At 40.8% G+C, this 13,197-nt stretch overlaps 2 protein-coding genes across 2 annotated transcripts; both read left to right on the top strand.

Annotated features, from left to right (window-relative positions):
- The first annotated feature begins 7,463 nt into the window (after positions 1 to 7,463).
- Positions 7,464 to 8,099, top strand: LOC149153684 (uncharacterized). Its single transcript, XM_089443894.1, has one exon. It carries the CDS (start codon positions 7,464 to 7,466, stop codon positions 8,097 to 8,099), a length of 636 nt encoding a protein of 211 aa, XP_089300020.1.
- Positions 8,100 to 10,770: 2,671 nt separating this feature from the next.
- Positions 10,771 to 11,583, top strand: LOC149153685 (uncharacterized). Its single transcript, XM_089443895.1, has one exon. It carries the CDS (start codon positions 10,771 to 10,773, stop codon positions 11,581 to 11,583), a length of 813 nt encoding a protein of 270 aa, XP_089300021.1.
- Positions 11,584 to 13,197: the final 1,614 nt, after the last annotated feature.

The raw sequence follows: 13,197 nt of genomic DNA on the forward strand, positions 1-13,197 counted from the left end.
ATTCGAGGGCTAGCTTGAACCTAAAGATTGGTTGAGTTGGTTTCTTAGTGCAGTTTCACAACCAAGAACTACCTTCGAGAAATAGATACAACATTTGACATCGTTGTCGGGGAGCGAAGTAATGGAGATATATTTCCCCAGAGAACGATAGTTGACTAGTTCTAGTCCTTGCTAGTGAACAAGGATTAGACATCTGATTTTGGTTACATTTATTTCACTTGGTGGCTCCACCTTGTCTATATGGTAGTTCCTTTGGGGAACTGATTCCACTAGTTTGAGATGTCAGTCACATTCATTGTTGTCTTCACTCAAAGTCCCATTCATAGAAAATGAAAAGTAGCATTCATATAAGTGTTAAGTCATCAAAATGTCCAGTTGTCAAAGGCTCCAAACGTCCAAACATGTCGAGAGTTCAGGTATAAAGGAAAATGAATGTCCATTTATATGATTCCACTAAGATAATTGTTACCAAAGATCATTTTTATCTGTGAAACAAAGAGAACACTAGGTGCAAGCTAAATTCCAAGTGCAGATTTCGAAGCTCTGTGGTGCTCTCGGGCTTTTAGAGAAAATGCTAGATATTGTAGAGGAATTAATAAACAAGGGAAAAAAAGTTGAGGATGTGTATTTTGCACATGCGGCAAGACTCTTTGAAAAGTTTCCTCTGGTGCCTTTACTGAAGGCATATCTAAAGAATTCAATGAAAGTTACACTGGAAACATTGAAAAGTGGAAATAATTTTGTTGTTGTGAATGAAGCAAACACAAAAGAACTCACTTCTGTGAAAACTATTGTTATGTGCATTGAATAACACAACCTTTAATCACTCTTTCCTACTAATAACCTCCAAAACTGTGTGGCTGATCTAGAGAAGAAAAGAGCATAAAGGAAAAAATAATGTGGTCCTTCAATGTCTCAGAATAAGATTTCTCGATCAAATGTTGGGGGCTTTGGAGCACATATGCCTCTAATTAAAGTGGGAAAGGATCCTAATGCTTATACTTCATCTAATATTTCTGATAGGAGTTTCAATTGACCTTTAGATATGGTTCAATATCCCGTTGGTGCAATGGCTTCATACAATTTACTTGGCCAAAGCAATTACGATTGGTTGAGCTAAGCCATCTATGGCTCATCTTATGGAAGTGGAAGCAGAAGCCCAATATCTCTATCAAAAGGTTACCTATATCCAAATCCATCAGATGATTTAGGGGCATCTTTGAGAGGTTTCAGGTCTTACAATACCTTTGCAAACTACAAAAACTATCACTTTGGAAGTGGTGTGTCCCCTCTTGGTTATAAGTCCTCAAACATGCAATAATTGTACTTTTGTTTCTTAAGGTATTTTCATGGCTCTTTAGGATTTGTGAATATAAATTCCTATATGGGATGAAAGTAATGTTGTAGACATGCATAGTTGTTTAGGAAACAAGAGAACAACTTGAGATGAATGCTGTCATTAAAAAAATATAAATGCCAAGTGTCGATTGCAAAAAATTATTTATGTGAAAACATGAAAGAAAATAAATGTTGATGGAGGCAATTAAAGTTAATCTCTTACATTTTAGGGAAATTTTAGTGCCAATTGCTCAGAAGTTGTTATAGTCAGTATACTCTTGCCACGTGGGGCACCGAGAAGAAATTAACAACATCCAGTTACCAACAAATTTATAGGAATGTCAAGGGTGTCATTAAGCAGCTGGAAAAATGAAGGAAGAGATTTGGGTTTTCTCCAAGTTTCGATAGGTGGTGAAATTTCATAGATATAAATCTTTTGCAACTTTCAACGATGGATGTTGGTGTTCAAAAATCAATGGTTGAGATTTAAATTGCGGACCCCCATGGTCGTTCGACATTTAATAGAGAGCGGTCTGCCACAATTTGTGGTTTTGTAAAACCACTTTAGGCATGTGGCAACTTGGGAAATATTGCGGCACTCCCTAGTAAAAATCCACTTACCAGAGTCACCCCCCACAATCCATTTCTTGTTTTACCAGCCAACATTACAGTGGGTTGTTTCTTTTCGAGTGATTGTCAAGGCCATTGAAGTGAAAGGAAATATAGCTATATATTTAGAGGCTTACAAAAATGTTGAGTCTCATTGTGTTAATTATACATATTTTGTTGGTGCTCGCTAGCATAGGTTATCTTAGGTCTACCAAAATCCAAGTTGCAAAAGGGAAATAAAATATTTCATATAGAGCATTGGTATCCACAGTTGGGAGTGGCTCAACATGGGCCTTCATGGAGGCCATGAAGCTTGTATCGATTTCAGGTTCAGATTCATTCGACATGGACTTGGGTTTAGTTGTCTTATTTTTCTTTATTACCAAAACTCTATATTCAACCTAGGTTGCTACCAGAGAACTACATATGCGTGGACAAAGATAATATTTGGCCATTAGGGACAACTTGTTGCCAATTCCACGAATTAGTTGCCTTCCATAGTTGGACAATAAAATATTCTAGCCTGTGCTAAACATTTTCTGCGTGATGGTAGAACAAACAAAGGTATCAATGCGAATAATTATGTAATCAATTATAAAGGATCAATGCACATCCACATGGAATTCTATCTTGATGTCCTTGCCAAAGGAGTCTCCATAATTATGGTTTCTTATTCCAATTGGAATGGATGGAAGATGCACAATAACTATTTCCTTGTTTCTCTGCTTCTTGTGAAGCAACTTGGTTTCAAGTGTTTTGTTATTACATATTTGCAAAAGTTCTTCAAGATTGCAACAGAGGAGGGGATTCAACAACACATTTTTTTAGGCATTCACGGTCATATTGCTCCTAGAAAGTTTTTCCTCTCTTTCGTTAGTATATGCATATACCTTAAATTCCATAAAGAAGATAATTGTGTACATTTTTGGTGTGGTTTTTCTTGAGATCCTAACTAGAAAACGACCTTGTTGAATTGGAGTTTAGGGGAGAACAAGGATATTTCTTATTGGAATTCACAAAGGAATACACACTTGTGACTGTTGACTTTAAAATTTCCAAGTTATTTAAAGAAGAGACATGTTAATCTCTTGAGTATAAACAAAGACCTCATGTTAGATGGAAAATAATAATTTTGAGTGTACTAGCTCTCTTTTTTTGGCATGATAATGAGCTACAACACTTACTGTTTTCATATAGCTACTTTTAGTGCCTCTTTGATCATAAACAAGTTTTCAATTTTTTTGAAAAGCTCTTTAACATGTTGATTGTTGTTTTTTTCATGGAAGAATCAATCAAGAATAGGGTTGGTGGTGATATCAACAAAGGAAAAAATGTTTCATAACAACTGGATAGCAAGGTGGTAGTCAATAAAAGTCATTTCCATATTTTCATATATTTAATCACAATGTTCAAGCATCATTTGAGCACTTGCAACAATGTATGGCTATTTCATGTGCTGGAACCTAGATACAAAATGAAAAAACAAATTTAGCAGTTCATGCAAGTGATTCCATTATAACATTTCTCATTATTGAGAATGTTCCTACAACAAATTCAAGAAGCCATTGAAATTAAGAGAGGAAACAAAAAGAAAAATATCAATACTCAGACGTCTAAAAAAGACAGGGGCCAGTAAAATGATGAGTCATCTCCAAGTTCAATTTTCTAAGTAGGCAATTAAGGATAAATCCCCCATTTTCAAGCACATTTTAGTAGTAATGGAACAAGTGGCAATTTAAGTAAGTGACTACATTTCTAAATGAACAAATTGAAGGTCAAATTGTATATTTCTAAGCAGAGAGTTCAAACAAATGGCATTAAATTCAACAGATAAAATATTATTCTAGATTCAGTGGTAAGGTATTTGAAAACTATAATATTTGAGGGATCAGTTGAGCAATTTCAGGCATCCAATCAACAAATGAATATTTTCTTGTAGAAAATCAACATAAGAGCATGTTTTGCATTCGAAAGGATAAAATTGGCAATGACACTTAATGGTCAAAGTTAAGATATAATAGAGAAGGAAAAGAGGTAGATCGAGCAGTTGAAGGAAAAAATTTGATAAATAAGCTTAACAGATTGAGACATTTGGTAGTGATTCCATATTTAGTTTATTTTTTATTTATTATTAAAATTTTGTTCCTACAATTATGCAATTGGTTTGATGTATTTCATTATATAATTTTTAATTTTTATGGGAAGAGGGTTAGGTTTTGATGCCAAAAATTTGAGTTTTTTTTGTAAAGTCTCATGTTACATAATTTTTAGTCAAAATTTCTTGGCTTAGGCCTTTGACAGAATTTTCCTCATGTATGTCTTTTCTTGTGATACATATATTTTTTCTGCATACATTTAAGGTTGTATAGGGCAGTAGGCAAGGCTAGGTTGAGTATCAACCTCCCTAATAGCCTACCACAGTGTTATGTTCTTTACTAAGTATATCATGGTGACAATGTGTCACTGTTGATCCCTCTAAATAAATAAATTGATGCTTCTATACAATTTCTTAAACGTACTATTGTTTGTTGTAAAGATCCTTTTACAGGATTTTGTTCTTAGTTAGGTAATTAGACATCTAGGAAGGATATGTAATTGTTTAATTTCTCCTTCATTCCTCCATCAAAACCTTTCAAGATATATTTTTTCTAGCATAGTTGAACACTGACACTTTGATAAGGCCTTTGCAAGAGAGGGATTTGTTTGTGAGCATGGATTTGTGACTGATCAGCAACCACCTATACAACAAATCCTAGATCTGGTCATTGTGCTTCATAGAATGTTGTCTAGTGGCAGTGAACAACATTAAAAATATTCGTAACACTTGGGGGATCCCCCTTTGGTTCGAGGGCCAACTTGAACCCAAAGATTGGCTGAGTTGGTTTCGTGGTGCAGTTTCGCAGCCAAGCACTACTTTCAGGGAACAGATACAACAACCCCCATTGCAAGTCTATGTCTGGACAACAAAAGAGGATTGAAGGGTTCATAGTATTGCATGAGAGAAATGTTTTAGACTTTAATGATTTCATTGTAGACATCCTAGACGATCTTAGCAAGTTCATTGGGAGGGGAGTCTCCTTTTAGCTCGTTAGCATATCTCAAATCGATTCTAGTGGGGGTTGCTTTGCTTTCCCTTCATATTCATTATAGATTCAGTCTTTGGTTTGCTCTTTCTTATTTTTTCATTTTTATGCCGATCGTCCTCCTATTGGAATTCATTTATTTATTTATGGTTCATTACAAATTAATGAAAAATGTTGTCATCTTTTCTTATGAAGGTTTTAATAATAATTTCCTTTCATATCTAAATTAAATATTTAAACCTTATTTAAAATAAAATTTTACCCAATTATGCTTCCCACATGAAAAATGAATTAGAAAAAAAAACAAAAAACAAAAAAAAAAACAAAAAACAAAAAAAAAAAAAAAAATGAATTAAATTTTGGAACATTACTTTTCAGGGTTCGCCCAAGGTAAGTGGAGTAATAAATGATAGGTGCCCTAGCGTGATGTAATTATTAAAGAATAATAATTATTCAATTGAATATTTAACTCAGGTCAATCATTTGGTAATTATTTTATTAATTTATTTAATTCATGTCGATTATTTTGATAATTATTTATTAAATTATTTTAATTATATATAGTAGAATAGTTTATTAAATTATTTTATAGTGTTTTAGTATTAAATTATTTTATTCATTGTATTAATATTAATATTAAATTGAAAGTCATCTCGAGGCTTTGCATCGCTAGGGTTTGGGCTTGCCTCTGCAATGGTGCTAATAGGTTCATCTCTGGCTCCTCGTTTCAATCGCCTTCTGCCTAGTGACAGCAAATGACTGTTAGTCTCGGTTCTGCAATGACCCACCCCCAGGGGGGGCTTCAATGCCTTCCCCCTCCTCAGAAAGGGATCCTCCGATGGTGAATACGACCAGGCCTGCGGATCTAGAATAGGACGACATGGTCAAATGGGACCCCATGGGGCAGGAAACGACAAAAGAATCCACAGTGCAGTCTGACAAAAGCACTGAAGAACAAGAGGGAAAGTCCAAGCAACGGGAATCGCCAAAGGTAACCTTAGCAACATGCAAACCCATAGCAACTGAATGGCCAAAAATCGATCTTCCCAGCCATAGAATCAATGGTCAGATCCAACGCATGAAGGACAATGCGCTCATTGGAAAGTTTATTGGATTCTGGCCAACGGAAAAAGCACTGCAAGGATGGATCTCTGCCAAATGGAAACCCAAAGGACATGTTTCCTTGCAGCTAGGACCAAAAGTGTTCTTCACGGCGATTTTTATCTGCATCGAAGATTGGAACAGGATCATGGATAAAGGTCCCTATTTCTTTAACTCTGCTGGTCTGTACTTAAGGGCATGGAGGGAAAGATTCAACCCTGACTAGGAGGATCTCAGTTGGGTGCCAGTATGGATCAGGATGTACTCGCTCCCATCAGAATACTGGGATGAAGAATCACTCAGAGACATCGGGCAAGGGCTGGGAGAGTTCATCAAAATAGCTGAAGAAATGAAGTTGCGCAGATACACCTCCTATGCCCGCATTTGTGTCTTCATGCGCCTGGACAAAGCCCTTCCGGATTCGGTAAGCCTCTTCCATGATGACTATGAATGGATTCAACCCTTAGATTTTGAACATGTTCCCTTTCGATGTCGTAAGTGTCATGCCCTTGGGCATCTGTTCAGGGATTGCCCTCTTAATGCTAAACCTCAAGCCTCTGAACCCTCAGGCAAGGCAGACCATGAGGGCTTCACAAAAGTTGCAAGCCGTAAAAGAATGCACAAAAAACCCACCTCTGGGAAAAAAAACCAGCAGGAAGCCGCCTCCACCCCCTCCACGAGTAACAGCTTCGAGGTTCTTGCCAAAGTTGCGGAAGACCCACCCCAGAAATCCACACCAACCCCACAGCTGATCATCCCCACCCCTCTGGCCCCTCTCTCTGCCTCCTCTCCCTCACCCCTGCCTCAAAAATTCCTCATAGGAACTCCTAAGGTTTCTCTCATGAATACTGATGGGAAATCCAATGAAATGGATGTTGATGCTCTCCCCAGCCAATCTTTACACTTAGCTCTCACCTCAGCGGAAAGCAGTCAATCGCAACTCATGGAGGTAGAGCCGGAAAGCATAGATCTGGGCGGATTAGACATTTTTGAACTGGAGCAAGTATGCAGAAAGAAGGAATATGACAAGATTCAAGTGCATCAGCTCAACACCTTGGAAGTTATCATATCCAGGGCCTATCAGCAGCAACAACTGGGAATACAGCCGGGCAGTCAATGGGATGGCAGCTTCCTTCCCAAAGATTCCAAAAAGCACGGAAGAAAGACAGATCTCCAGAGAACTATTGCCATAGGGAAAATCCTGGTTGATTCAGGCAGATATGCGAAGTTGACCAAGTATTACAAGCCCACAACTAATAGTGAATCATGAAGCTAACCTCATGGAATCTAAGGGGGCTCAATAGCCCCGGGAAACTCAGAATGATAAAAAATATGATAAAGCAAGAGCAACCTCAGATTTTCTTTCTACAGGAAACAAAATGTAACAGTAACACTTTGGGAAACATCCTCTCAAAAGCATGGCCCGGTTGTCAATCGGTTGCAGTGGATGCTTCGGGTGCATCCGGAGGCTTGGAAATTGCCTGGAATACGCAAGCTATAACTCTTTCAGACTTCCATGCCTCACATCACATTATACAGGCCACGTTTCATATAGTAGGTACCAATATCCATGGGCATCTCACTAATGTTTACTTTCCACAGGAAGCAGCCAACAAAATCGCTCTTCTAGACACAATAGAAGCACTTAGCTTCAACAGGGTTCATCCTCTATGGATCATTGGAGGAGACTTCAATATGATTACCAAATTAGAGGAAAAGAGGGGAGGTCGAGCCAAGCTGGAACAGGAAAATGACCACTTCAAAGACTTTATCCAAAACAACTTGCTAATAGATATGCAATCGTCCAATGGAATCCACACTTGGAGCAATCGCAGGGCTGGGAGGCAACAAATTGCTTCAAAGCTCGATAGATTCCTCATCACAGACAACGCAGTGCATCTCGGTGGTGACCTCTCTGCATCTATTCTCCCTTATTCGGGCTCAGACCACTGGCCAATTTCTCTCTAGTGGCAAAGGCTAGGCAACTCAACCAGACGTCCTTTCTGATTTGAGGCTTTTTGGCTTTCCAATCCCGCCTTCAACGATCTCATCAGAACCTCCTGGAACAACTTCCCAGCGCCTGAAGGATCTAAAATGTTCCAGTTCCAATAGAAACTCAAATTCTTAAAAGCCCAAATCAAACGCTGGAATCAAGAGACTTTCGGCAACATTTTTAAGGCTCAACAAGATCTACAAAAAGAAACGAGAGATCTCTAGCAACAGATAATTGAGGAGGGGCACAAGGATGGCACATTGGAACTGGAACGACACCTTCACAATCAACTGGAGGAGAGGAAAAAGCAAGAAGAAATTCTTTGGAAGCAGAAATCTAGGATCTGATGGCTGAAAGATGGCGAAAGGAACACTAAATTCTTCCACAGAACTACAATTCAAAGAAGAATGCACAATACCATCTCTTTCATACAAAAGCAAGGAGGGGAAAGAGTGGAAAACCATGCTGAGATCGAACAAGAATTCATCAGTCACTTCCAGGAGGTCCTTCAGGAACCCCAAATTGATAGACGGCCTGCTATTGAAAAGATTACTCAAAATGTGCCTAAAATTATCACAGAAGAACACAATTGGCTCCTTCTTCGACCTGTAACGCCTCAGGAGGTGGATCTGACCATGAAACAACTTAAGGAGGGCAAAGCCCTTGGTCTAGATGGCTTCACCACCACTTTCTTCCACTCCTTCTGGGATCTCATAAAGGGGGAAGTGTGGCAAGTGGTGGAGGAATCGCGCACTCTTCATTGGATGCTGCCCTCTCTCAATTCAACTTTTATCGCCCTCATCCCCAAAGAAGAGAGCACCATCACACCGGAAAAATTTCCCCCAATTGCTCTTTGCAATGTCATATACAAGGTTATATCTAAAGTCATTGCCAACAGACTGAAGCCGCTTCTGCCCTTGCTCATATCGCCCGAACAATCCAGATACGTTGAAGGACGACAAATCTTGGACGGCATTATCCTCTCTCATGAGATCATACACTCCCTCAAGAACACCAAACAGGCAGGTATGATTCTCAAGATTGACCTTTCCAAAGCTTTTGACAAGTTAAGTTTGACTTATATTCAAAAAATGCTAAATGCCTTTGGTTTTTCTCCAATGTGGGTTCGCTGGATTCAAAGCTTAATTTCTTCCACCTTCTTCTCAATCCTCATAAATGGCATTCCATCTCGACCTTTCAGTCCCTCCAGAGGCATTAGGCAAGGAGATCCCCTCTCCCCATTCCTTTTTGTTCTAATGGTGGAAGGTTTGGGTCGCCACATCAAGCAAGCCCTCCTCTCCCAGCATCTCAAAGGATTATCCATTCACAATTCCCTAGCCATCACTCATCAACAATTTGTTGATGACAACATGCTATTCGGGTACCCCTCTGTTCAGGAAGCCTCCATTTTTAAATCCATCTTGAATGACTTTTCTGAGGCATCAGGAACAAGCATAAATAAGGCAAAATCACAGATTTTCTTTTTTCATACCCCTCCTATGACCCAACATGCCATTTCTCACTCTAGGCTTTCCCATAGCCTCCCTGCCTTCCAAATACTTAGGCACCCCCCTTATAGACTCTGCAATCAAGCACGCCTCCTGGCGTATGCTCCTTGAGAAGCTGGAATCACGTCTCTCTTTATGGACGCACAAAACTCTGAACATAGCCAGCAGATTAGTGCTAATCAAAGCTGTGCTCCAGGCAATGCCTCTTTATCTCTTCTCAATCCTGGCAGCGCCTAAATGGGTCCTTAAAAAAATCAGAACTCTTCAGCGGGATTTTCTCTGGGGTGCATCTGGCACAAATCGCAAATGGGCCCTAGTCAAATGGACTACAGCCTGCAAGCCAAAAGAAAAAGGAGGCATAGGTCTGCGGGATCCTAAACACAGTAACAAAATCATGGGTGCAAAAATATGGTGGCAATGGCTCTCGGTGCCCAACAAGCCTTGGGCAGCAATCTGGACGGCCAAATACACCAATCATAGACCAGCGGAGGAGCTCATTCGATTCACTCCCATGGAAAAAGGATCGCTAATTTGGAATGCGGCTAGACAGCACTTCCTGCTGATCCAACAACACAGTTTTTGGGAAATCAGAAATGACAGCTTTGCCCGATTCTGGACGGATGCCTGGAATCAGCTCCCTAAGCTCAAGAGCATCCTCAGCCCACCGCTGAGTCAAGAATGGGAGGAACAACAAAAGGAATCCGTTCAGCAACAGTGGATTCCGGAGATAGAACAAGGGTACAGACAATGGAAGCAGGTCGACAGGCTGATCAACAATGCTGATAACCAGACTAAGGAAGTCTTGGAGAGTGAGCTTCAAAAAAGGCGAATCAGATACTCCGAGGGCAGCGACATCCTAAGATGGGGATACACCCCTAAAGGCTCCTTCACTACCAAAGAGGCTTATAAGATCGTATGCAAAGATTCGACGCCTTTGGATCCTATCTGGGGAAGAATATGGGCTACGAGTAACTGGCCCAAAGTTTCCTTATTTCTCTGGCTCGCTGGGCACTGAAAAATCCTTACCTGGGATAATTTAAGAAAGAGAAACTTTCATGGGCCCTCCATATGTCCCAATTGTCATTCTTAGGAGGAATCACTTCAACATCTCTTGGACTCTTGTTCTCTGGCCAATCAAATGTGGGAAAAGGCCAGTTTTCGTTTCCAAAGAAAATGCCGAGTATCCGAGGACATAATCAACTCCATTCGCCTTTGGCACCAGAGCCCTTACAAAAGCGCAGTTCTCAACCAATTATGGAGCATAATACCCGGCCTGCTTCTATGGACAATATGGAAAGAGAGGAACAAGCGTATTTTCAAAGACCAAAGCACGCCAATAGAAATCATTTGGGGCAATTTTTGTCTCAATCTAAAAGAGACCTTGGCGTTGAAGTCTTGGCTTCCGGATGACTTTCCCACACTGGCAAATGAGATAGCCATTTGGGAGAACTGGAACATTCAACTCCCTCAACCCCTCCCCGCCGGCAGACCTCCAGTAAGCATAAACTGCAGAAAGCATGCTTGGTCCCCCCTTCCAAGGCATAGTTTCAAGCTCAACTTTGATGGAGCTTCCAAGGGCAACCCAGGCAAAGCTGGTTTTGGCGGAATTTTCAGAGATCATAAGGGCTCGCCTCTCCTTATCTACTTTGGAAACATTGTATGGGATATGAATAACTCGGCTGAGCTAGAGGGTCTCTGGCAAGGAATTCTCCTTTCCCAGCAATATGGTTTCCATCCTCTGGAGATAGAAGGTGACTCCCTAATCCTTATCAACTTGGCCAACCAACTGCTCAATGGAGCTCATGCGCACAAAATCACCAACAGTTGGAGACTTGAAGCCAGACTGGATGACATTGAAAAATCGCTCAGCACCAACCGAGCAATCATATTCAATCATGTCAAGCAGGAAGGCAACAAGGTAGCTGATCTTAAGGGCCAACCTAGGAGTTGAAATTGGGCATTCTCTTCTCACTGGAGCTCTAGACATAATATAGAATCATGATCAAGAATAGGAATGCAAAACTCTTGTCCAAAAGGAGGAAGCTCCCCCGGATGTGGGTGTCCAGCCATATGGTTAATGTGATGGGACAGAGGTGGGGTGAGAAGGGCCACCACCTGCCCGCCCTGTACAACAAAGTTAATAACCAGTCGACGAATGATCATCGGCATGTGGGCATCGCTGCGTTTAAGGGCTTTACTGCAGGCGACTTTGATACTACCAGTCTGTCCTTCGATATGTCTTTCACCTTCGCATGCTCTGATCTGCTCTAGATCTCGGCTCTCTTGAATGCCATAGTAATGGCGGGAGCAATTCGAGGCAGGGGAGAGGGTAATAAATCTAGCCTCCACCATGGGATCGTTCTGGAGCCTCTAATGTTGTGTTGGTTGGGTTATGGACCGGTGAATGCTGGCTCAAGCGGCTTGATAGGTGCGACGAAGCTGGGTTCCTGCTCTGGTAGACCTGCGGACCTCCCTCAGTCAGTTCCCTGGATTCTCTCTAAGGCTTCGGGCTCCTGTCTGGTTGTTCGCTTGATCGACCTATGTTCTACTTCTGTGGTTGCTTGGTCTTGTTCCCACAAAGTCGCTGCTTCTTTCGTTATGCCTCGTCTTCGCCATAGGATGAGATGCCGCAGAGGCACCCCTCGGCGGGCGTCCTCTAGCCCGTCCTCCAATTCTCCCTCCAGCGATTTCATTTCTGGCCATTACCCTCGCACTCGTAGTGGGAGAGGGTGTTTTCTTCTGCCCAGCCATTACCTTGAGCCCCGTCCTCCAGACTCCTTGTCCTCTCCCTCTTTCGGCTCTGCGATTTTCACTTTCAATTGCATCCTAAATCGTCCCAAGATTACTGCTCATGTTTTGGTGCTCTTTCTCGAGGAAGCCCAGGAGGTGGGAGAGTCCAGCTCTCATCAGGAGGGCCCTGGCTCAGTCTCTGTGCTGAATCCATGCTCTCTGCGGGCTCCGGAGGTTCCTGCGAGCAATGCTATTGACATGGTGGTGGAGCCAGCGGCCCCGGGTCCGTCTGTGAATGATGCTACTCGTGGTCAGGATCCGTCTGACGTTGGCTGGTGCAGAATCATGGAGGAGCCTCCAGATGCTTAGTTCATTCTCTGCAACTTTGTCTCAGGTTATGCAGCCCATTATAGAGGGCATTTTTTTGTTACTACTGATAATTTTTGTTAATGCTGATAAGCCAGGTTCAAAATGAAAGTTTTTTGGAATCTCTGTAAGCTCAGTAAGGTCAAGAATGTTAACACTGGTTCCCCTGCGTGGGAATGCATAACAGGATCTCATCCAAATTATCTGTCTTGGACAATTTTTCTATTTCTATCTACCTCTCCTTTTGGGCAGTTGCCTTAGACTTCGGTCATGATGTAATTGTACACCTTTAATGTGAATAGAGTAGTTTTATTTAGAAAAAAAATATTAATATTAAATTATTAGTTTAGTATTAATTTCAAATTTTAGGATTAATGAATATTTTTTATATTGAATTATAGTATTACAATTTTTACATGATATGAAAAATATAATATTAATAAATTATTGAATTTAGGTTTCTATGATC

The sequence above is a fragment of the Pinus tabuliformis genome, chromosome 9, assembly GCF_031772625.1.
Source record: "Pinus tabuliformis cultivar Carrire ecotype Pingquan chromosome 9, CPIR1, whole genome shotgun sequence".
In the NCBI taxonomy this organism is placed as follows: domain Eukaryota; kingdom Viridiplantae; phylum Streptophyta; class Pinopsida; order Pinales; family Pinaceae; genus Pinus; species Pinus tabuliformis.

Coding starts and splice junctions, on each gene's coding strand:
- LOC149153685 (XM_089443895.1), top strand. CDS start 10,771: ATGTGGGAAAAGGCCAGTTTTCGTTTCCAAAGAAAATGCCGAGTATCC.
- LOC149153684 (XM_089443894.1), top strand. CDS start 7,464: ATGATAAAGCAAGAGCAACCTCAGATTTTCTTTCTACAGGAAACAAAA.